The sequence below is a fragment of the Triturus cristatus genome, chromosome 4_2 (assembly GCF_964204655.1).
Source record: "Triturus cristatus chromosome 4_2, aTriCri1.1, whole genome shotgun sequence".
NCBI classification, from domain to species: Eukaryota; Metazoa; Chordata; class Amphibia; order Caudata; family Salamandridae; genus Triturus; species Triturus cristatus.
In genome coordinates this window covers 859,377,197-859,402,503 of record NC_140586.1, presented here as the reverse complement: position 1 = coordinate 859,402,503, position 25,307 = coordinate 859,377,197, and the positions used below count along the sequence as shown (strand labels likewise).

Here is a 25,307-nt window from a genome sequence, read left to right as displayed (position 1 = left end):
GTTAAAATTAATAGTTTATTATTTATATATTACATTTTATATATGTATGTTTACATTTTTTAAATAAAATGTATTTGTTATATTTGTTCAAATATATATTAAATCTAAAAAAAAATAAAGTTAATTTTATTGTTTAATATTATTTTTCATATATATATATATTTAAATCGATATTTAGTACAACTATGTTTTTTATGTCGATATTTTTTTCCCATTTTTTTTGTTTACTTACCATTACAAATATAGGATGTCGATATTTTTGACATTGATATTAATAACACAATATTTGTGTATTGGAATATTTTGGGGGTCGATATTCTATCAGTGAACGCCCCCAGCGGAGCCCAGGAATCAGGCATGGCTTCTCCTCTCAGCAGGCAACAGTCTGCAGAATCAATTGGCGGCAACACTGCACCGTAGCAGGTGTTGCGTTTTTGAGCGCATTCCAGGCACAGGAGAAGGTGGCAAATGAAGTCCCCAGCCCAGGAATCAGGCACGGCTTCTCCCCTCAGCAGGCAGAATCAATGGCGGCAAATTGAAGCATATTTTTCTATACTTACCCACCACTAATCCTCTCTGGGTTCCTGAGTACCATGGTACTTGCCGAAAAGCGCTTAGATGCCTCATCAGTGGTCTTACTACCATGATCTCCCAAATAACACCTTCTAGACTCTTTCCTCGTCTATCCCTCCTTTAGCCAATTCAATTGAACTAACAGATTTGGATCTGGAATAGCATGCTACTCGCCGAAAAGCGCTTCAACACCTCATCAGGGGTAGTATGCGCTATATAAATACAATTAGAAATGTGCATTCCTGTTTGTGCGGTCTGTCATGCTTTGTGAACCTTCCCTGGGCGATCTATTGTGCAGAAAATGGGTGTCAGCAGGATGTGTGTGTGTGCACATCAGTAAAGTATGCATGTCCAAAGGGTATTTGTATACCATCAGGGTTTGTTTGTATCTGTTGTGAGCTAGATATATATATATAATTCTGTTTTTACACCTGATTGTGCAACGTCACACTTTGTGGACAGGGTTTTGGTGACAGAGTGCATGACATAAGTGTGTCACTGCAATCTGTATTTGTTGTGCATGTCTGATGGCATTTCAGTCAGGGTGTGTGTCCCCACAGGGAACGGGAGACATACATGTGTCTTCTGGGTGTGATTCCTCTGCACGATCTGTTTGTATTATTCCATTACTTATACTCCTGTTCACGCTACTTGTTATGTTTATGATCAGCCCTTGGTTGATCTATTGCGCAGAGTATGTGTTTCTCTACAGGATGTTCTGTGTCTCCTAGGGTCTGTGTGTGCGTCTGACTAGCTGCACGGTCTCTATGTATTTCAATCTGTAAATTTCTGTTTGAGTTGTCTACAATATGTATGAACAGTTCTTGGGCGATTTAGTGTAAATTTGTTCAATCTCCTTTTTCTTTTCTCCCTTTTAGGGTGCTCTCTAGTCAAATACACAATGTTGACATATGGCTGCCAATGGTAAACCCATAATTAAAGCATGGAGTAAATGACAACCATGAACATAAGAACATGAACATGCCTCTTTTAGCCATGCATCTCCATTATTTCCAGTAACCCAATTCCCTCCCGTTCACCACTATTGCACTGATTATCTTTTTTACCTCCATCATGATCGCATACCCAATATCAACAGTTGTGCAAATGTGACCACATTTCTGCATGTAATCTCTTCTTAGAGACCTAGATCTGAATGCGAAAGAAGTCTGAACCTGCCTTTTGCTGATCTGGACAGCATTTAATACGCTGATTTACAAGAAGCAGACTGTACAGTCGGGGATACAAGGGTCAGCAACCTCAATCAGTCACCACTGGCGAACACAGAGTCTCACCCTATATTATGAACAGCAGCAGGTTAATTTACACTGATAGCTGTACGAAAAACTTGACATTAGAAAAGTGCTTTCTGCTTACCTAGCATATTTTCCATTGCCAGGAATTTCACTGTGAAGAGGTTTTGAAACATAAGCATGGCTTATCAGACAAGGCTTATACTTGAGAAAATGGAGAACATTTCCCTGGGTTTGTTGTAGTTGTTTCTTCTCAGTTGACGATCAGGGATTATCAGATATGAATGTGGCTGTGTCTGTGCTGCGAAATAAAAATCCACCAGCTTCAGCGATCTGTACATATTCTGTAGGTCAAATGTACTAATCCAGAGAGAAATTTCAGTGGGTTAACACACATACTATACATATGCATATGGGAAGAACTGATCGCAGGTTCCAATTGTAGTCGTAGATATATGGGTTAATGCACACATTGCAGTGAGGTCTGTTTGTACCCTTTATTTCTCAGCTCCTAATTCTATTGAATTAGGACCTCCCAGTTGTGTACTGGCAGCATAAGCTCTAACTCGGCAAAGTCCTAGGATAATAGAAATAGAAGCGACTTTTTCTCAAATGTTCCCCACCTCAGACATGTCTTCCACAATACCAGATGTGAGCACTGTTGCAAGAGAATGCTAACAAGACTACAGCCATCAGGGAGTCCTAGGATACCTATCTTTGCTATTCACCTTCAAAAGACTGTATAAAGTATAGTCCAAGATGTTTAGAGTATTGTGATAGCAATGCCTAATCAGGACTCTGCCTCTACGTGCTATTTCTATACATGTAACCTGAGTTGATAAGGGAGAAAACCCAGTATATACACATCTGCTGTAGAAGTAGCAGTACAATAAATATGCATTTGAGGCCTGTTTCGTTTTGCCATGCACACCTCTCCTTCCTTAGAAGCAGAATGGTTAACTGAGTGCAGAACAGTTACATTGGACCAGTGTCTCCTGAGAAACATTTTGCTCCTGCTCCCCCACCCTACCAACAAAACCCACCTCCCTCACTAGAGATGAGATTCTTAGCGGCTATAACTATAGACTGCACTCATTGTCGCTGCTTTGTGGAAACTGATGACAAAGTTACCAGGAATTCGTTATTTTCATTATTTTGTGTCAAAATATTTTGGGCACAGAAGTATAACGTTCATCAAAAAATAAGTTTAACTTTAAGATTGTTGGAAACCACGTGTTTGTTATATTAAAATATAATAAAAATGTAAGCATGGTTCTGTAGCAAAACATACTTTATTTAGAGAGTCAGATAGACTAGGAAATGTCAATAATGAACAAGTATTTTCTGTCATATTTTGTGCATTGGAAAAAGTAGATTATTTTACAAATTCCATACCACTTCATCTATCATTCAGACAAGACTACCTATCCAGACATCAGGGCCTAATATTACATCTGACCCTTCAGTCCTTGGATTTGCCAGCTTGACTCCTAAAATCACACAATACGGTCACTTGAACTTACCACCTGAATGTATGAACATCCTTAAGGAGTCCATACTTCCTTCCACAAGATCATACTACGCACTTGAATGAAAGAGATTTTGTATCTGGTGTCAGAACAACAGCCATGATCCAATCAATGGTAAAGAAAATTTTGTACTTTCATTTTTACTTCACTTTCCCAAATCTGAATTACAATTCTCATTGATAAAGGTTGACTTAACAACAATTATGACAAAAAGAAAATCACTGCAGCAAAAGTCCTTTTTCAAATTTCCTGTGATAAAAGATTTTCTAGAAGAACTCAAAAGGTCTTTCCTCCAATTAAAACACCTTCACCTCCATGGGATCTAAACTTGGTTCTTGCACAGTTAATGGGTCCAACTTTTGAACCAAAATACAAATCAACCTTCCAATGTCTGTCATGGAAGGCTGCCCTTTTAAATAGCAATGAAATCAGTAAGCAGAGTTAGTGACTTACAAGCTCTTGCAACAATAGAACCTTTTACGTTTTTTCATAATAGGGTACTGTAACATACTCATTCTTCCTTTTTACCAAAAATAGTGGCTGATTTTCACATCAACCAATCGATTTCACTACCTACTTTCTTTCCTAACCCATCCACTGCAGCAGAAAGATCATTTCCTAGATATAAAAAGAGTTCTCCATTTTTATTTAGATTCACAAAATGTTTTTAAAAAATCACATCAAAGTTTTGTAAACTACGGTACATTATGACAAAGTTTATCTACTTCAAAACAAACAATTACAAGATGGATTGTTTCATGCATTCCCTTATGCTACCAACTTGCCAACAGATCTCTTCAAGGTAAAGTTACATCTTGTTGCAGGGATTCTGCACATACACAGAACTATGTGCAGGAAAATGGAACCTCGGTGTATAGGGGCTAAGCCTTCCTATCGCCTTAGTGTCCACGTGCCTAGGACCAACTAGCTATAGTATCTCACCTGCTCTCCTACTCACAAACGGAGAACCGAATGATTAGACAACCCAGAATACAACACTCCCGTATCTCTCATGAATCACGGTAACAAGCAACACCTTTTCGCTCACACTCTCGTACTTGTCCACAATAAGATCTGACAGAGACACGGAAATAGTTTAAAATGCTTATTTTAACTAACGTGCTCTAAACTACAGTATACGTGCCACAACCAGCAGCAAAATGCATAATATCAATACAGTTAGCATTGCAGCAAGGCCATATATCATAAAGGAAGATGTCATTTTATGAAGACATTGGATAAAGGACTATAAGGCCTAACCACCCTCCCCTTGGTAAGCAGAAGATTTATTATATAATAGAAGATCTCTGGGCTTTGTCAGCAGACCCCATACCTCAGGCTATAGATTATATTTCTACATCACAGGTGCGGGTTGCTCTTCTCCCTGGAAAGGTCGCCCTATCCAAGGGTGTGTTACCTAAGTGTGTATCCCCATAATATCAAAGTACGAGCTTCCAGCGAAAACAGCTGCCGTGGTATGTTTTGTCTAAGTGCTAGGGCCTGACCAGAACAGAATAACAAGAGTCAGTGTTTATCGACCTTGCTCACTATGTTCAGACTAAACTCCAGGAACAGGCAGAGAACGATCACAGCAGAAGAGTTTTCGTGTGAAAGACATAAACAGACCTTTGTAAAAATAAAGGCATGTAGTGTTGTGCGCAAAAGCAGCATCATGGCTACCGGGCTCATGCTGACTTAAAGATGTAGACAATGACTGTAGCAACCACGTGACACCCTCCCCTTGGCCAGGTTGTAGTGCATATACAAACAGTTATCAAAGATAGGTAGAGTCAAAATGTCTTATGTTCCATAATAATAGAGTTAATCGAAAAAGGACACATTAAACAAAAAATGTTAAAAAACAAATTAAATGTTCTTCTAAAGGGCATCATTGTCGTTAAGAAAAAAGAGAGATGCCATCCAATTCAGCAGGGCGAATGAACATTCATGTTCCTCGTTATCCTGAGCATCCAGCCATTTCATAGGGCAACTTGCGTGATATTCGATGAAATTCTCTTGCAAGGGGCGATGGGCAGCCTCACAGGTATTCCAACGTGCTAACACTCCAAGTGCAGCTGCATGCATCATACAGGTGTCACCAGAACAATCCTGGTCATGTGCCAACCAGGGACCCACCAACAGATAATAATCCGGGTCAGCGCCTAATGTATCAAGAGGCAGAGATCCAAGGCCCAATAAAAAGGGTACCGTCAGCAGTGGAACACAGGTTGCACACAAGTGAAATAGGCGAAGCGAAAGGTAAGCCCATAGCTCACACTCAGCGTTGCCAGTGGCAAGCATCCAAAAAGTTGTTGCATTTGATCAGGATATAGTTGCCAAGCTCCTGAGCTGTGCAGAACCACAGAATGGGCATCCATTGTGTAACAGGAGCAAAAGCACCAGCACACCACACACCAATAAGAGTACAAGTGGAAAACATCCGAAGGCCCTGGAAAAAATAAAATGTATGAAGGCCGGTATTATTCCAAAAAATGTCTGAAAAGATTAAACAAGGCCGGAGCCCAGAAGCGTAAAAAAATGCGCAGGGCATTTGGTGTCAGACGCATACAAAATTTGGTGCATCAGTTCCCCAAAATGTAGTGTAAGACTCGTATTCAGCAGTGACTGAGTTTCACTAGATGTTCTAGCCACCTGCAATTCAGAGGTCTCTCGAGCCTAAGTGAGAGCGAATTCTTGTTGAAACAATAGCGCTTTGAGTCTGCTTAGTTTATTGAAGTCTGTTTTCAAAGTGGGAATGGAAGGCCACAGCGAGCTATCTACAAGCCCATGCGGGTTGTGAAAAAAGAACATTGCTGCAACAAGTTACTCTTTCGGAAACCGTTACTATGTACAGAATCCCTGCCCGTAACCCGCAGCAGTTTTGGTTAGTGAGGATAAGATAACTACAGTGAGAAAGCAATGTGAGCAAGGGAATTATTGACGGGACTGGTGTCCTTTTAGAAAACAGGCCAAATTGGGCGTTGACACGTTGCAAGCACCGTCAAGCTGAACTTGTGTACAAAATAACACGTGTCCCACAGTAGAATCACAGTCCACCCCTGTTAGGAAAACCTCTTTATCTTCACGTAGACAGCGAAACGTAAACGGTAAAGATCACATTACAATCAGAAAGGTACTACCCAGGGGTTCAAATCTCCCTATAGGATAATGTTTCATATATGCACTAAACTGAAAGAGGGAAATGGGCAAAGAAATAACCCCATGTATTAACCATACAGAGGATCTCGGGTCTGACGGAATATAGCCAGAAAAGTACACAAACTTATTTTTCTGTGTTTGCAAACTACCTTGAAATGGGGCAGGAAAATGCTCCCTGATTACGGATTGTGTTTGACTTGTGTCAAAATGATGACCATAATTGTGAAAACAGAATAAATCAGCATAATTGGCAGAATTCAAATACAAATCCTCAGTTTCAAAAGTAGTGTACTATTTTAAATCTGAAAACAACGGATGTACGCATTAACATCTGAATCGTCGGAATGCAGTCCAGGTGTGATGGCGTCACCCAATGAAACTCGAAATATGTATGGCATCCGAATAGTCTCTGTCGGTCTGTATATTTCGTATTGAACTTTATCGCAAACTAGGCCGTCTACTACTGGCACAGCAGAAATGTTAACGTGGGATTAATTCCTTTTCATTACATGAGATGAGGTGAGTGGGCCAAAACACGATCAACCAAATGTACATCAGAGCGTTCAGGTAAGTAATAACCATTAATCAAAAAGAAAAAGACAGTCATAAATCCAATCCACATGAAGAGAAATACCATTGTAAGTACCATCCAAATGTAGGTCCAAGGAGGAACCAGATAAGTTCTGTGAAACCAGGAAAAGAAAATAGAAAATTGACTGGGGGTTTCCTCCATAGTAGAACTTGATGAAGAGGACGATGAAGGCAAAGAAAAGTTTTCACTATCCATGTAATAACCAACAGTTCCTAGTCGATACCAAGGTGTACGATCAGCAATATAAGATGATCAGAGCGCTCTTGTCGCTCTTGTCCCATTGGTGGGTAGACTTGATTTCGCTGTGCAGCCAATTAAGCTGGTGACAAAACAGGCAGCACATCAATTGAGGTTTCCACTTCATCTTCCTGGTATACGTTAGTCGTTGGTGAAGTTCTCACAGGAAGTGGAACATCTCTCTGTGGGACGGGTCTAAGCATACTATTCAGTATCGGCCAAATGATGCAACTTGACATGTTCAATGGAAATTTAGTGATTTTCCTTGCGTCCAGGTAGTGGACGCAAAACCACAGTTCTGGTGCCCTTCAATCCAAGAACAGGGGCTGGTGCACGGTAGGAGGGATCAAATACTTTTTTGTTCTCTATCTTTTTCCGGACCAGATCTCCAACTTTAGGAAGCCACCTTGTGACTAGTATCAGCACAACTGTGTCTTCGGATGAGTGCAACTCAGCTTTAGCAAAAGTGTCTCCAGTCTTTTGTAGATTCTGTAACATAGCACAATGGTTATCTACGTTAAATGTTGCGGCAGCTGCCACAGCGTCTAGACCATCAAGGTCTGCCCACCAGAGATCTTTTCGGGAGATTATTTAATGCATGTTGAACCCTAAGTAAATGGGTCAGCCAACCCCTGCCAGTACCTGAGACTCTAATTGTCAAAGATTGCTTTAAGTCACGGTTCATTCGCTCCACTATAGAATTGACCTCAGGCCTGTATGGAGACCAAAACTGCAATAGCACCCCCTGTGACCTCATCACATCCTTGTAAACCTTAGAGGTGAACGCAGGACCTTCGTCAGAATTGAAGGTACCACACGCAAATGTTCCGATAAAGACACGCAAATCTCTAATGATATTTCGAGCATCAGCACTACATTGCGGCCAAGCCCAAAGGAATCTAGTGCTTGAATCCACTGCAACCAGAATATGTTTATAGGCAGTGTCGGACGTCAAAGGACCACAGTGATCAAGATTAATACATCCAAATGGTTGATATGAGATTTATAGCTGCATATGAGGTGAAAATGCAACCATGGATGGTTTAATCTGCTGACAAATATCACAAGAAAGTACAGAATTACGTGTCTGTCTATACAGACCACGCCACCAGTAACGCTGCTGAAAAAGAGACACAGTAGCTGAAACTCCAGCATGTGCAGATGCCATGCCTTCGTGCGCTGCAATGATTAGCGGAAGCCTGCGCTCCTTGTTGGGAATCAGCTGATCCCCAACAGACGGAATGGATGCAAAGGGAACCTGTTCCAGTGATAAATGATTAGAATACTTAGAAGGGAAACCTTGTTGGAACGCTGTCCCATCCCTTGAAGCAGCAATAACTGGCAGAATTTTATTGTCAATTTTAGTCGTGGACCTTGTAACTGCTGCTACTGAACACTTGGCAACTGCAGATTTGGCTGCCTCGTTAGCCAAAGAAGTACCAACAGCATGTGCTCCCACACGCTGATGGCCAAGAGTATTTATAACATGTGTGAGTGTCAAGCTTTCTTTAAGAGCTGCCACTCGAACCCAACGCTTATTATGCTTGATTGCGCTACCTTTAGAGTCCCGATTTTCGTTTTGAGACCAAAAGTATTGATCGTCATTGAAGACTGTACACAATAGAAAGAATCACACACTATAACTGTAGGTACATCGGGATCAGCGAATTCGAGAGAAAATACTAAAGTCCGCAGCTCAGCCAAATGAGCCATGCAGTCACCAAGAGACTGTGTGTGGACTAAGGAAGACTTAATCTCCTTCGATGCTTCACGCAGAGACCATTCTCTTAGCAAACAAGTTCACCCCACTATTATCTGAACCTGATATAGAAGTTGACATGGGTCTGTGTAATACACCAGTGAGTTCAGACACAGGAGGACACCCAGACGGGGTATTGGAATCTGACGTTCGCGAGGACAATACATGCCATAGCAGTAGTGAGATCGCAGAGGAATCCCCAAGTGGAGAACATCCCGCGGGGGGGAACCAGTTGAAGAATCTTCTTTTCTCCCTCCGTGAAGACCTATTCGCGAAATTGCTTCCCAGGTTTGAAAATCTCCGAAGGGAATCAGAAGGCAATCTCAGAGAAATGTACAGCCCTAGAGTCAAAATTGGACGACATTTGCACTAGAACAGAGGTACTCGAAAATAAAGTTGACAATTTAGCAAAAAGCTCTCAAAATCACTCGGATACCATTTCTGTTCTACAGACGCAGAATCGGGCTTTACAAGGTGACATCGAAAGATTAGAGATTCATGCCAGAAGAAACAATCTGGAATTTTTGAAGATCCCTGAAGGAATAGAGAATGGTGATGCAAAGTCCCTGATATGTAAACTATTGAGAGAGGGGGTTTTAAAAGATAGACCAGATATCGATCTGGAAAAAGAGATCCAGCGAGCCCACAGAGATCCATTTAGACAACATCCAGACAGGAAGGCTCCAAGGAAGATCCTGGTTAATTTTCTCTCTTTCTCAATTAAGGAGTTGATTCTAGGGCGAGCTTTGAAAGACACATCATTGCATATCAACTCCGTTAAATATTTAATACGTTCTGATGTGGGCAGTGCTACAGTCCAAAGACAGTGGGATTTGGGCTCTCGGATGTCCGATTTAAGAAGTCTGGGAGCACAGGTGATGATGAAGTTCCCCGCTTCCCTGAGAGTGGTATGGAGAAATAAGACGCACAACCTCTCCTCCGTTCAGGAGGTTGATACTTTTATATCTCACATGAAGGAGGTTCAATAGAGACTATCACACTAACAGTGACAATAGCGACATATCACAAAAACACCAACTTGTAACACATGCAGAATATGTGGGAAAAAGAAAAAAAACAAGCATAAAATAAATTAAATGAAAAAAAAAAAAAAAAGAAAATATAAACTAAAAAAAATGTGTGTGTAGATATAAGGGATTACATAATGGCATTAAGGTTATTGGGTCACTGGCTAAGTAAAATATATGTAATTGTGAGTGGTGGGCTCCGTATGGAGAACGGGGCCTTTCAAATAGGCGGTTTTTATCGCCATGGTATCTGTGGGGGGGTTCCTCAGGGTGGGTGGTGGGCGGTGGAGGGGGTGGAGGGGGGGGATAGGGTGGGTGGAAAAAAATAAAACATTCTCTCATAGAGCCAGCAGTATGAGTTGTAGCAAATCATTCAATACTTCCTTAGTATATAAGTGGATAAGTTTCTTAATGGATATTGTCTGGTGTATAGAAAAACCTATTCTCTGAAATGATGAATTCCCTAAATAAAACTAAAATAATCAGCTGGAATGTGAATGGGTTGAGAGATGGGAGGAAACTTAATAGAGTCTGTGAATTTTTGAAAAAATCAGGCGCCCATATATGCCTTCTACAAGAGACCCACCTGGAGTCTCAAGAATGCAAGATTGCCTTTGAGAAACAAAACTGGGTTCAGGATCTTCTGTGCTCTCGCCAAAGTGGAAGCACAAGAGGGGTTGCGATATTAATTCGGGTAAACAGTAAAATTAGAATAGAGAATTATGATACGGATACGTCAGGCAGATGGCTGTCCGCTCTGTTAAAAGTAGATAGTTTTCCCCTGTCATGTGCCGTCTATTATGGCCCTAATCAGGATTGTCCGGAACATCTTGCCAATTTGAAGTCATCTCTTTTCAATCTAAATGCCCCTATTATTTTGGGGGGTGACTTCAACTTGGTTTTCGATAAAAACTTGGATAGGACCTCTAGAGCCACTGTCGCTTCTTTACCCAAAACAAAATTAGAACTTAAGAACGTAATGAAAGACTTCAATTTACTGGATATTGGCGGACTAGAAATATTATTGGTAGAGACTATTCTTTTTATAGTCATAGATACAGGCATCACTCTCGGATTGATTTTTTTCTGATAGATCAAATGCTTCTTCCCCAAGTAGTCTCCTCCTCTTACATGCCCACTCTACTCTCGGATCATTCTTCAGTAGAATTAACAGTTAATCTCGTAAAAGAAGTACAACTGAGAAGGTGGACTCTTGATAGGTCACTATTACAAATAGATGAAGTAAAATTGCAACTATCCACACAGTTCGAAGAATATTTCAGATTCAACTGTGGTTCAGCGGGTGCCCAAATTGTATGGGAGGCTTTTAAGTCCTTTATGAGGGCATTAATAACCACACTCACGATTAAGAGAAACAGGGATAAAAGGAAAGCTGAAGCGGACTCCCTTATAAAAATTAAGTTGAAAGAACAACAATTTCAACTTGCCTCCCTAATGCAATATCCTAATGCGGATATATTATTGAACGAGTTAAATTCCTTAAAGGCAGAATATCAGGCTCTCCTCGATAAAGCCATTAAGGAAAGATGGAATGCTAGCAGATTAAGTAATTTCTCTTATGGTGAGAAGTGTGGTCGTTTCTTGGCCTGGAAGGCCAGAACAGATCAAGCTAAGAACCAAATTGGGAGTTTGATTTTACAAGACTCAGGGACCTTGACCTATAACAACCATGAGATATCAAAAGAAGTCCATAAATATATGTCGAAGATGTATGCAGAACAAGGAGATTTCTCTTCGGAGAAGGCTGAAAAGTGGCTTAACCAACTAGTCTTACCACATCTCACAGAAGCAGATAGGGTCTTTTTGAGTTCATCAAATCAAAGAGGGTGAAGTTTACAACCAACTAAAGAGCATGGCAAAAGGTAAAGCAGCGGGTCCGGACGGCCTCCCAGTTGAGGCATATCAAATTAATCTAGAATCAATTGTGCCAATCCTTACAATTTTATTCAATAAAATACATCTCTCCGGCGAGGCTGTGCCACAAACATGGTCCGAGGCAACAGTGACTCTAATACTAAAACCTAATAAGGACCCTCTGATCGTGGAATCCTATCGGCCAATCTCGCTGCTGAATACTGACTATAAAATTTTTGCGGGCGTATTGGCAGCGAGATTGGCCAAGGTCATTAAATCAGTGGTCCACAGTGATCAAAGAGGCTTCATGCTGGGTAGGCAGCTAAACGAACTTACATTTCAGGCCATTGCTGCCATAGATGTAGCAACTAATGAAAAGTCTCCCTTAACTATTGTGGCCATTGATGCCGCAAAGGCTTTCGACCAAGTCAGTTGGTCCTATCTCTGGGAAACATTAGCTGCATTTGGTATGCCATCGAACTTTATAGCCTCGATTCGATCCTTATATTTTAGTCCCAAAGCCAAAATTTTAGTGAATGGTTTTCTTACCGATTGAGTACACATATTTCGTGGTACCAGACAGGGATGTCCCCTTTCCCCTCTTTTGTTTAATTTTTATATCGAGCCTTTTGTTATTAAGTTGAGATCAGACTCGACCTTCAAACCTTTTAAGATCGCGAGTTTGGAGCTGAAGTTTGCTCTTTATGCGGACGATCTCTTAATGTTTACATCGAACCCAGAAGAGGCCATCCCTAGACTCTTTGCATGGGCAGAAGACTTTGGAGCAATTTCTGGTTATAAAATAAATAGAGACAAAACCGAGTCTATGCAGTGGAACCCGGCTAAAGAATATCCGGCTGTTAAACTTAAGATGAGATATCTGGGAATCCATCTAGTTCAAGATATAAATCAGACAACTAAAATAAACTTTGATAGAATTTATAAGGAAATTTGTCATCTTCTTCAACGTTGGTCTGGTCTCCCGCTTAACATATTTGGCAGAGTGAACCTCATAAAAATGACTATTTTACCGAAAATTACCTTTTTATTTAACTCTATCCCGTTAACTTTCGACCCAAAAGATATAGCTAAATTGCAGGGAAAAATAGGTTCATTTATTTGGAACACTAAATCGCCGAGAATATCATGGAAAAAATTGACGAGAAAATTAAAATTTGGAGGCCTTGCCCTTCCAGATTTACTTATCTACTGTCATTCGTTCCAATTAAAAATCTTCAGACGAATGGCAGATAAGGAAGATACTACTGTTTTAGGCTTCCTATTTCAGGCTTTGTTACACAGTCTACCCCAGGGCCAGGAATATTTTCTGTTCAAATTTGGAGATCCCAGGTTTTTAAAAAAAAGTTAGATTAAAGATTCTGATAGCTGCCCTAAAAAATTGGTTTTTTTCCAGGAAAAAGCTGGGAATCCCCTACTATGCTCCCCAGGCCCCGATCTGGGACTCACCAGGGACCCCAGAGTGTTTAAAGGATCAGCTAGCCTGCCCTTTGAGGTTGGCCGGTATTACACACTGGGGAGATCTTCTAAAGGATACACAGCTTATTGACTGGGATTCTCTCTATACTTTGACGGAGGGTCCTCTCACCAGGTTCAAGTATTATCAACTATCAGGTTGGTGGGCTACTCTCGCGCCGGTGTCCTGTACATCTAATCCAAGTTTTGAGCAGGTAAACAGGAAAGGGACCTGGAAAAGAGAGTTGGCATTTTGGTATTGGGCTATGATGGGAGAAGAAGAAGTTCCGGAGATCGAACTCCTAAAAATATGGGGTGAACAGGTTGATTTAGATCATAATAATCTTAAGGAGTTGTGGGAGGATTCCTTCACAATGCTACACATTGTGGTTAAGCCAGCTGCACTTAAAAGGAACCATCTGCTTACCCTGTATAGAGTATATATCTCGCCCAAGAAACTTGCAAGATTCACCAACCTAGAACATCGGTGCCCTCGTTGTAGATTTCTCGCCGCTGATGACATACATATGTTTGTGGAGTGTCCCTTTCTGGCGCAATATTGGGCTAGATTAGGCGAATTCATTGCAGCAGTATTAAATATACAATTTACCATAAATACAAAGACAATCTTGTTTGGGTTAGTTAACAATTATCAATTATGTGCCATTGATTCTAAATTTATTTTCTATACTATGTTGTTAGCAAGGCGAGAAATATGTAGGGCGTGGAAAAACGAGAAGGCACCTATATTTTCAGATTGCTTGAAACACATTATGTTCACTTGTGAGTCAGATATTGCCTGTGATCCCTCTAGTGAAGCAAAGGTATGGGCACCCTTAATGGCCTGGCGGAACAGATGATGAAAGTATTCCGATGATTTTACCTGGGCACTGTTGGGGCTCAATCTCTAACATCGTCAATGGGCCTCTCAGTGAGTAAATGTTGGAGTGGACAGAGCAAACAGTAAAATGCTAGAGGGGTTATACCCCTCTCTCTCTCCCCCAGGGTCTTAACATCGGAACCGTATTTTATCTAGTGGGGGTTGAGGGGAGGGGTCTTCCCCATCTGGATTCCCTTTCCCATCTGCTGGTATATGAGGAATAAAAAAAAAAAATAAAAAAAAAAAGTATTGATCGTCATTGAAGACTGTACACAATAGAAAGAATCACACACTATAACTGTAGGTACATCGGGATCAGCAAATTCGAGAGAAAATACTAAAGTCCGCAGCTCAGCCAAATGAGCCATGCAGTCACCAAGAGACTGTGTGTGGACTAAGGAAGACTTCATCTCACCTTCAAACATAGAGCCCACCACAATAGCACAAGCGGCTGAGTAAGCATGTCTTGAACCAACTGCCAGCTGCGCAGATCCGTCGGTATAAACTATACATTTGTATTGGCCTAGTGGAGGCAAAAACTGAGGCGCAGGATGAATCTGTTCGTACTGTAAAAACTCCTGCATCTGCAAGGATGGGTCAAAGATAAACGTGACATCAGCCGATGTCAAAGAACTCCCCCTTTGAATCCAACGCTGGTTTAAGGCTTTAGAATTCAGTACGCTTGCCTTTGTGGCTGCCTCTAGAGTAGGAACTGGTGATACCATAAGAATGTGTTTCCCATGAGCCAACAAGCGTTCCTTCCGGATCGCCATCTGAACTGTGGTAGGAATTTTTTCAATGTGGGAAAAGCGCTTCTCTGCTGATGTGTACAAATGCTGTTTGTCGGCAATGGGGACGGTATCGCCCTCATTGAATGTCAGGTAAGTGAAAGCCACTATTCCAGGTACAATCCGTATGACTAAGTTAGATGTGTTGTCACAAGTTAAGAAGAAGTTGGTCGCAAGCAGATCAGACTGCAAAGACCGAAGAATTTCTATATGTTCCGGAAGCCAGCTGGAAGTCGAAAAAGAGGGTTGTATCAATGCTTAAAGCGGTTTGATACGCTGAGCATAATCAGGAATGTAGGTCCGCCAGAAATTGAAACAACCCAGCAAAGATTGTAACTTCTCAAGTGTAGAAGGAGGCTGCAATTGAGCACATTTCTCTAGAAAGTGGGGGGCTATCACCCTCCCTTCATTATTAAGTTCACAACCTAAAAACCGAACCGCCAAGTAGCCGATTTGAGACTAAGCAAAATTGAATTTGTACCCTAAGTCTGCAAAGGACAATATAATGCAGTCTACACGTACCAGATGCGGTATCACTTCATCATCCGTCAAGTAAATGTCATCGACGTAAGAGAAAGCTACAGAATCTATGTTGTGTAGAAGTGACACAACACGCGCAGCAAACACGCCAGTGCTAGACTTATAGCCCATGGGCAATGTTTGAAACCTTTTCTGATTGCCGATCTCAGGAGCCAAATTGTGACAGTAAAATCAATTGGAAATGTCCAAAGTCGTTTTATATTTTTTTCGGACAATATTATGTATTAATGCAGAGCTGTGGGTGTTCTGTACGGCAAACATATGAACATGACTGTTTAAATTTCTATAATCCAAAACAATGCGACATGAGCCTTCCGTTTTCGATATCGGAAAAAGATTATTATTAACGGATAAAACACAGGGCTCAATTACACCCTGATATTCCAACTGGGCCAAAATGTCACTAACGGACGCTCTTCCTTCCTGTTTGATCGGATATTGTGCCTGAGGCTGTGTTATAGATTGCAAAAGAATCTCATGTGCCAGTGAATCTCTAGCTCAGCCCACCTGATTGAGATACACAGCCGGCGCTGGGGCTAACGCCCATTCGGATGAGTAAGCCTGCTTAGTCTCTTCCGGAATGTAACGTGAAAAATTTGGAAGTATCTCGTCTTCACCTCGTGAAGAAGCCAAAACAAATGGGGGAGGCCAATCTGCCTCCACCAACAACATGTCGTATGACGAGGTAAGGTTCTCCCAACAGATAACCTTAATTGTACGTTGTATATCACCTTCAATTTGGAGGACTATGTCATAACGTCTATCAGGGGGCGTAACTCTTTTATTAGCTGTTTCTACTGTAATAAATGTGTCAGTTGCTCTCGCCTCAAGACAAGGACGGAGAACCTCCTGTACTATGGTAACTTCCACCGCGCTGTCAAGGAATGTTGCAGCCCATCTCCAATCGATGAGCAAGGTTCTCACCGTCTGAGGCATACTTCGCTGTTAAAGCGGCAACTTTTGTATTTTGAAATGGGGCACGAAATGGCAATTGTCCCTCTGGTTTGGCCTTTACGTCAAACTGGTTTGGTGGATCACGTCGTTGTTGTGTGGTATCGCCTTGTCTACGATCCTGCCACTGACCTCCACCAGAATTTCGATCCGACGAGTCCTACAAGGAACAAGGAAAGCGAGGATCAGGAACTTGAAACCTTTCCAGTGCCTTAATCTTAGAGCGGTCACGCAAATCATACCTTCGCTCAGAAGCATCAGGTGTCGGCGAACTAGCATGCAAACCCTGCTTTTGCTGTGGCTGTTGTTGCTGTTGTTTATTCTTGTTCCAATTCTTTTTAGGAAAGAATGGACACCCCTCCTTCTCAGGAGGGGGTTTATTCTGTGTTTGAGAAAAATGTTTATTCCCTAAATTATTACACCCTAATAATTTATACACCGTATCTATAATCTTAGGCAATTTGCGTTGTTTATCAACATCTGCTACTGCCTAAGGTGCTGACTCACTTGCAAACTAACTGCTTCCCCTTTATTATTGGCTAATATCATATCAGAGACCATAGAGAATACCCAACCAGTCTCATCCCCAACTCCAGGGCGGCCTCTGCCCCGTGTTCCTCCTGAACCTTCTTAAGAACTGTCGGAAGCACTGTCATGGAGAGGGTGCCAAAGTATAAAAAATACAGCGCCGCAAATACTTTTCCCCAAGTGGTGCAGTTAGCTAAATTGGTAATATGACCTTTTTGTAAACTCATTGTAAATATCCTATGTTTATCCAAAGGATTAGTATTAGGGTACACAGCTTTGAATTGCTCAAATCATTTGGCTATCCAGAATGGCAAATCATCTCTATTTTGAGGATGCTTTCCCATAACTGAATTAATCATGATTGGATTTATTACCATTCCTCCATGTCCTGGTTGCTGAGGAGGCACTCCAGCCGGAGCCTAATGGACCATGCGAGACACATATTATATCACGATTCTGTGTATATGAACCAACGGGAGAACAACCTTCACAACGCGGTTGTTACACCGTGGTCTGTTTACATCGCGGGCATTACAACGCAAGGCGTTACAACTACTTGCCCTGGATGGCGCTCTAAGCTAAGGAATAGTATGATTTACTATTCCAACACCTTCCCTACTGTAACATAGGCTGGAGTTGAAATGGTAAATCATACTATTCCTTAGTCTAGCACCCTCCAGTGCAAGTCATTGTAACGAAATGCGATGTAAAATACGCGTTGTGAATGTATGCGTAGTAACATCATACATTCAAACCAACGATTCATGCAAATTACGCAGTTATGCATGTGTAACACCACAATAATTTCGGAGTGTCAGCGCGTGCCATGTGGCTCCGTCGACCGATAAAGGGCCTAAACGGACCAGTGTAACAGGGTGAGGTAGGGTGCTATTAAACCAGTGTGAATTATTCAGCGTTTATGACATAAATAAAGAATTAGGACAACAGGCATGTAACCTTCCTTTTTTGTTTATCTGTTTCTTCCTCCAAAATGCTTAGAAAACATTTGTTTTGCATCTGCTTGTGTGGCAGTTGGGGAGACTGCTTGAAATTGATAGGATGGGCTGTGGGGTTGTGTCCAAAAGGTAGGCTTGTGCAATAGTCAAGGGAACCTCCTAAGCTTACCTGTAGGCTTGTCTGAGAAGTTTCCAAGCAATGACCAAATCACTGCAACTGGAAAAGGGGTGGGAATAACTTTCTAATCCACAAGCTGTGTATGGTAGAGCTGGTAGGAAAAGGGAAATGTACGGGCAAAGAGGGTCAGGATAAACTATGTTTATCAGCATTAATGTTTGGTTAACTTTGAGCAGAATTGCACAGCATTCACAAACTTTTACACAAGCACAGCTTGTCACCAAACATTCTGCACATTCCACCAGAGTAAAGAGGCAATTATAGTGACCGATTCTCATATTTAATTATCTTGAAGGACCAAATCAAACAGAACATTCTTGTATCTTTAAAATTCAATTGCTTTGGAAAGGCTTTTTTTAAGCCAACACTTGAGATGGCTCAGAAGACTAAGAGGCCTATTACGATGGCGGGCGGACCACCGTAACGGTGAATGGGACCATCCGCCAGAGGTGCGGAGGTCCCGCTGTGGCCATTAGGATGCCACTGCCACTGCCACCGTGGCGGTGGCATCCCCCATCCACAACATTGTGGCGGGCGGTGCCTGCCACCTTGTCCACGCCAATGTAGGGGGGTACCATAGGTACCCCCCACCCCACCAACACTCTGGGGGCCCGCAACGGGTCCCCAAGAGCAGAAACCGCATGCGTTGCCGCCCTAGAAAGGCACATCTCCACCAACATCATGATATAGATGGCGGTGTCTTGCAGACACGCCACCATATCATGCCCTTTTTCCGCCCGGTCGACGAGTCGACCGGCGGAAAACCTCCGAACGGTCTTTCTGGCCGCCGCGGATTCCCAAGCCATACTAATATGGCGGGGGCTCAATCAGGCAAGGATGGTGGGATGATTGCCCCCGCCTGCTATCCTAATGGGCCCCTTAGTGTGGGTGGCAGCAAGTGGAGGAGGTAAATCATTGGAATAGTCAATTTATTTATTTTATGCTTCTGTGTATTGTCTTTTTAAATTATTGAAGCAACTAATTTTCTTACGTTATGTTTTTTACAGTTACACATGATGATCCTTGGGGTAAGTATCTGTATGTTGAAATTTATAATTTTTATGATCTTTATATTAAGTATGACAGCAAGATTTTGTTATTTAACAAAAACTCTTCAACAGCAATACGGCTGCAGTATGTAATTCATTAAACGCAAGCTTCATTGAACAAAACGCCAGAATAAATGAGCACACAACATATGAAACAACATTCGTAGATAATAAAAATACAAAAACCAATAATCAAAGACTAAATATTCCAGGAGATATCAATTTTTTGATAAAACAGTATCTGGTACTCTGATTTCAAGCCTCTTTCCTAATCTATACTTTTGGGTATCCCTGCTTGCTAATGTCGGAACTACAGTGTGCTTTTGTTTCTGATTAATACACAACTTTTGAGTGTCTCATATGCATGCATAGTCTTATGCAGTTTACCCTCAACCTCAGCAAATGCATTGTAGGAGGCTGGCTCAGTATATAGTGTCCACCTATGGTGAGGCACTATGCACTGAGTCCAGGCAACACTTATGATAGTACTTAGGTCCCTGATGACCAAAGCTCTGAAGGGGTAGCTATGGAGAGCAGCTAAGGCTTATTCAACAGGGTGTAAAGCGGGTGCATTTACCCCATAGTCAGCAAGCTTTCAAGCAAGAAAGAACCACACCAGTGTTTATAAAAATACTGTAGTATTTATTTACACATAACTAAGAATTACCTTGGTATATCTCCTACCTGGAGATGTCAAATGTACATAATAAATACTTCAAAATCAGGCAAGTACCCTAGAAAAACACATGGTGCACTACAGGCGGGCATTCCATATACTAAGAAAGTAGTATTAGAGGTAAGTACCAAAATGAGACTGTCATCCAAGAATGGAGGAGCCCAAGGGAAGCAAGGAATTACAAAAGCTGAGTAGCTGGGGACCTCAAGGCGCCCTGGTGCAGAGTGGTTACATGGGGTCAAATGTCCTTAGGATAGCACAGTGTAAGTTGCGGTTGGTATTATCTTGTTTCAGTAGCCTTCCCAGAGGACTCCGAAGATGCCAATTGGATCAAGTGAGGTTGGAGAGCCACCTCACCCATGGATACCCAGGCAACCAGGATACCTACACTAGGGGGCCCGGGTGCATAGGTGCGCAGTGGTGTCAGAACCGACCGTAGAAGCCAATGGAGGGTCTTGGAAGTCCAGCAGCTGCAGCGACTTTTGGACCAGGACGGTGGAACCCAAATGTGGATTCCGGATGAGAAGTACCTGAAAGCAGAGGGAACAAAGTCCATACCCCCCGGAGTTGTCCAGGAGTCACAGGAGCACAATGCCACCCCTTGGCAGAGGTACCTGCTGTAGCACAACAGTCTTGATAAAGCAGCTGTTGAGCGCAGGCGACGACGCAGGAGCACAGAAGCCGTCCACGAGCTGTCCCACAACAGATGTGGAATGCAGGAAGGTCAGTGGCTGGCAGGACCACCAACAAGCCTTGTCAGCCCCAACCGGGTCGGTGGGGAGAGCCTTGGTTAGATCAGTTCACCACCAAAGAGAATGCGCAATATCAGCAGTCTTGCGCATTGGAGTTTCCAAGGCGGCACTCGCTCGGCAACGCATTTCGTTGCAAATGGAACTGCGGCCTCCTGTACGCCTTTCCACCTGTACCACTTCTGCCCCGAGTGCTCAAGAAGATCAAGCGTGACCGGGCCAAAGTTGTTCTTGTGGCTCCGGACTGGACAAGAAAAGTCTGGTACCCTGAGCTCCTAAGCATGGCTATGCATCCTCCAATCAGACTACCCCTTTGGAAGGATCTTCTGTCGAAGCAACAGTGGACGGTTGTCCACCCTAACCTGTCCAATCTCCACCTCCTTGCATGGAGATTGAGTGACGACAGTTGACATTTTTCGACTTTCCGCCCGAAGTCTGTAATTTCATTTTGGCAGCTGGCGTCCCTCCACTAAATCAGTATACACCTGTAGATGGAACAAGTTTGTTGCATGGTGCACAGCAAAGGCTGTGGACCCCCTTTCTGCCCCTCTTTCAGATGTCTCCTTTTACATACTTTCTTTGGCCCAGCAGGATTATCCTCTGGGCACTCTAAAAGGCTATTTTGCTGTTATCCATGCTTTTCTTCGGCTGTCAGATCAGCCATACTTATTCAAGTCTCCTATTGTAAATAGATCCCTTAAGGGCATTACTCAACTATTTCCTCCATTTCCTTTCAAAATTCCCCGTTGGGACTTCAATCTTGTTCTTACATTTCTTATGTGTGCTCCCTTTGAGCCTCTTCATAACTGTCCTCGCAGACTCCTTATTCTAAAAACTGCCTTCCTTGTTGCCATCACCTCTGCTTGCAGAGTGAGTAAACTTCAAGCTCTGTCTTCAAAGCCCCCTTTCTTTTCCGTGCATCCGGACAAAGTGGTGCTCAGGACAAGACCTCCGTTTCTACCTAAAGTGGTTTCTCCTTTTCATATAGGTCAATCCATCACATTACCTGCTTTCTTCCCTCCTCCGCACCCTTCCAAGGAGGAGGCGAGACTCCACCGTCTGAACCCTAAATGTGCGCTGTCATTCTACCTTGACCGCACCAAAGATTTCCGGATGGATGATCAGCTCTTAGTTGGATATGTGGGTGCTAAGAAAGGCAGGGATGTTCAAAGATTTCCCATCTTGTGATGGGTTTTCCTTTGCATAAAAATCTGCTACGCTCTAGCTAAGAAAGATCCTCCTGTGGGGCTGGGTTCTCATTCCACTAGGGCTACGGCAGCAAACACTGCCTTGGCATTCGGAGTCCCACTCCTTGACATCTACGAAACGGTGACTTGGGCATCTATGCACCCGTTTAATAGACATTACTGCCTGGACTGCCAAGTCCGGGGGGGCGGCTACTTTGCCCGTTCCGTCCGCCAGGATTTTCTGGTGTGAACTTGGTTCGCAGTCCCTTCTCTGGGAATAGTATGCTATTGTAAGGTAAGGAATATATCACGAACTGTCTCTTTCAGGTGAACAAGTTACTTAACTTCGGTAACGATGTATCTGTAAGAGACATATGTTAGTTAAAGATTCCTTACTGCCACATCCATCGCCCCCTTTCTGCTAACTGATTTCTATGAATAGGGACTCCCTTACTAGGCCCTAGTTGTGGCGCATCAGTGTTCAGTGTCTTGCATAGCTCTGCGCTTCTGGTGTGGAAGATTATGTTAGAACTGACGTCAGCGCGCAGGAGCGGTGTTAGACCCGGTACCCTTGGCGTGAGTCTGCCTTCAATTTTTTCTGATTGCCTCCTCTGTATTTGCTCTGTTTGCTGGTTTTAGATGCTTTGGGCACTGTGCCACTTCTAATCAGTGCCACAGTGCAAGTGCTCTCTATTGTAAATTCATGTATTGATTAGTGAATCCATGATTGGGTTATTTGATTTACTTGTCAGACCCTAGTACCGTGCACCATGGGTGCCCAGGGCCTGTAAATCAAATGCTGCTGGTGGGCTTGCAGCACTGGCTGTGCCACCCACAGAAGCAGCCTGTAAGGTGTGTCTCAGGCCTGCCATTGCAGAGCCTGTGTGCAGTCTTGTACTGCCATGTCAACTTGGTGAGTGCACCCACTTGCCAGTCCCTAAACCTTCCCTTTTCTTTATATCAGACACCCTTAAGGTAGGCCCAAGGGCAGGGTGCATTGTAAGTATAAGGTAGGACATGCCCTGGTGTGTGTGGCATGTCCTAATAGTGAATTACAGTCATTTTCGTTTTTCACTTTTGCAAGTCTACCAGTCCCCATAGGCCAGAATGGGCAATTTGATTATAACATCTTATTATCCTAACTGAATTCAGAATGATAAAATTCATTTTTTAGTAAAGTTGGTTTTAACATTCTGTGTTTGAAAATACCACTTTTAGAAAGTAGGTATTTTCTTACCTAACCTTCCAGCCTGCCTCTGCTAGCTTGTGCATTGTGTGTCTGGTTTTGTGAGTGACAGGGGCTGGGGGAGTCAGCACAGGGTTGAATAGACCTATCTGCATGTAGAGTGGTGGGAGGAGATAGCACCTGGGTCTGAATAGGGCTGTGCCTGCCTTTCACAATGCTGGCTCCACCTCCTGTGGTGCGTCTGATGTCCCTGGCCCACACTTTCAATGGAAAGAAGAAGTCCTGAAAACAAAGTGCTCCAGGACTGCACAAAAATGCCTTTGAGATAAGCTTGTCTGCTCGTGCCAAGCTACTAAGGGGGTGAGCAGGGGTTATCCAGTAGTGTAATCCCCTTTCCCTGACTTAGAAGCAAGGGTTCTCATTTGGTCAAAGGTACCTACCTCTGCCAACTAGAGACCCCCAGTTCTAACAAGCGGCATTTAAGTAGGCACAGCAACGTCATCCCGACGACCATGACGGACGTGAGATCGACCAACGCCACCTACCGACGCGCATGGGTACTGCTAGAGAAAAAATCTCCGGATTCAGTCTGATGCCTTGGGGAAATTCTAAGGTAAGGAATCTATAATTAACATATGTCTCTTACAGATACATTGTTACCGAAGTTAAGTAACTTGTTTATTTGGTAATGACCAAATTAATTACACCCATTTGAGAAAAATTCACAAAGCTTCATTGCACCATCTATCATGAAAGACAGCATTCCTCATAGTAATTACATCAGCACGCAGAATAAGCAAAATACAGACCGTATCTGCCATGACCACAAGAATCTCCTCAGGATCTAGGCGATGCACAAAGGGGTCCATCTCTTGACATCCCACAACTCTGACCAGATGGACACAGAGTAATAAGGCGATCAAGCAAGGGATAGGAATTAGGACAGCGGGAAAAGGGATACCTGTAATAAAAAACACAAGATTAGTATACTCCTTCTATTACACTGTCATCTCTCATGTGGTCTCACTAGTGTAATTCACTACCTGTTCAATGCTCCCTCCGCTGTGGAGAACATCCTCTATTCTCAGTGAGATATCTTCTCTCAACCGAAGGACAACTACCTATAGATAGAACCAATAAGATTACAACTCCACTGTCCCCCTTTCAATTTTTCCAACGAAATGAGGAACCACCAAAACACATGCATACCCTTTTCTCATTCCTTAGGTATCAGAGGAAATAAATCATAAAGTAAGGACAGAAAAGAATAAGGGAAGAAGGTCTTGCCAAAACCACGGAGTGAAAGGGAAACAAAAATTAGCACGGAAAGGTGCTTCCGATTCTGTTTGCCCCAATTAATCGTTAAGGAGAAAAGTCAGCACAAAAGTGTTGTCGATCCCACTAACCTGAAGTCCAGCGAGGCTCAATCCACGGGAGCGACGATAAATTCCCCACTCTCTCCAAATCAAAGCATGTATGTGAACCACCAAAACAGCATCCACACACACACCCTAACTCCGAGAGATGTGGGGATTTAGAACTCTGGTGGTATCACTTCTAAATCCCCCAGCCGGTTTATGAGGAAGGACCGTGGACTTGGAAAAGTGTCAACCTATAGAGAGAGGAACATATTGTTTAGCAAAGGTATTCTTATCTCCAGCGTAGATTAACAATACTACTAGTTATAACAGTATAATGTGTTTGCTCTGCAGCAATAAAGTCATGCTCACCGGCTGGACATCTCGTTAGACCCAACAAATGAAGAATCCAAGCGATGTAAGGAAAATCTCCAAGGACTGTAGTCTTGAATGGCAGTTGTAACAGAAAGCGAGGCAGACCAAGAAAAGAAGGGCAGCTAATAAAGGAGGCACACACCCTTGCAATACGTAAACGCTGCCTTGGGGGGGGGGGGAGGTATACAAAGAGCACCATCAACAGACTACGTTTTAGAGTGCATATAAGAGCGCACTAACTCTTTACAGTGTCACATAAACCATCAGCAACAGACTCACATAACACTGTCAACAAATAAAGGATACAATGTTTCTAATGGGACAAAGAGAAACAACCGCGTCTTACAGAGACTACGCGCGGTGCATTACCAAAGACAGAACTCGAGTTCAAAACAAAACGGCTTTTCGTAATCAAAACAACACCTCCT

At 42.7% G+C, this 25,307-nt stretch overlaps 1 protein-coding gene across 7 annotated transcripts in view; it reads left to right on the top strand.

The window, feature by feature from the left end:
* Window positions 1–25,307, top strand: part of LOC146835265 (HORMA domain-containing protein 1-like) — a 1,528,718-nt gene that overhangs the window by 767,411 nt on the left and 736,000 nt on the right. For all 7 annotated transcript variants that reach the window (XM_085602855.1, XM_085602849.1, XM_085602848.1 and 4 more), the window contains one exon: window positions 19,307–19,327. In XM_085602855.1, coding sequence (XP_085458981.1) covers window positions 19,307–19,327 — 21 coding nt within the window. The remainder of the gene's footprint in view (window positions 1–19,306; window positions 19,328–25,307) is intronic.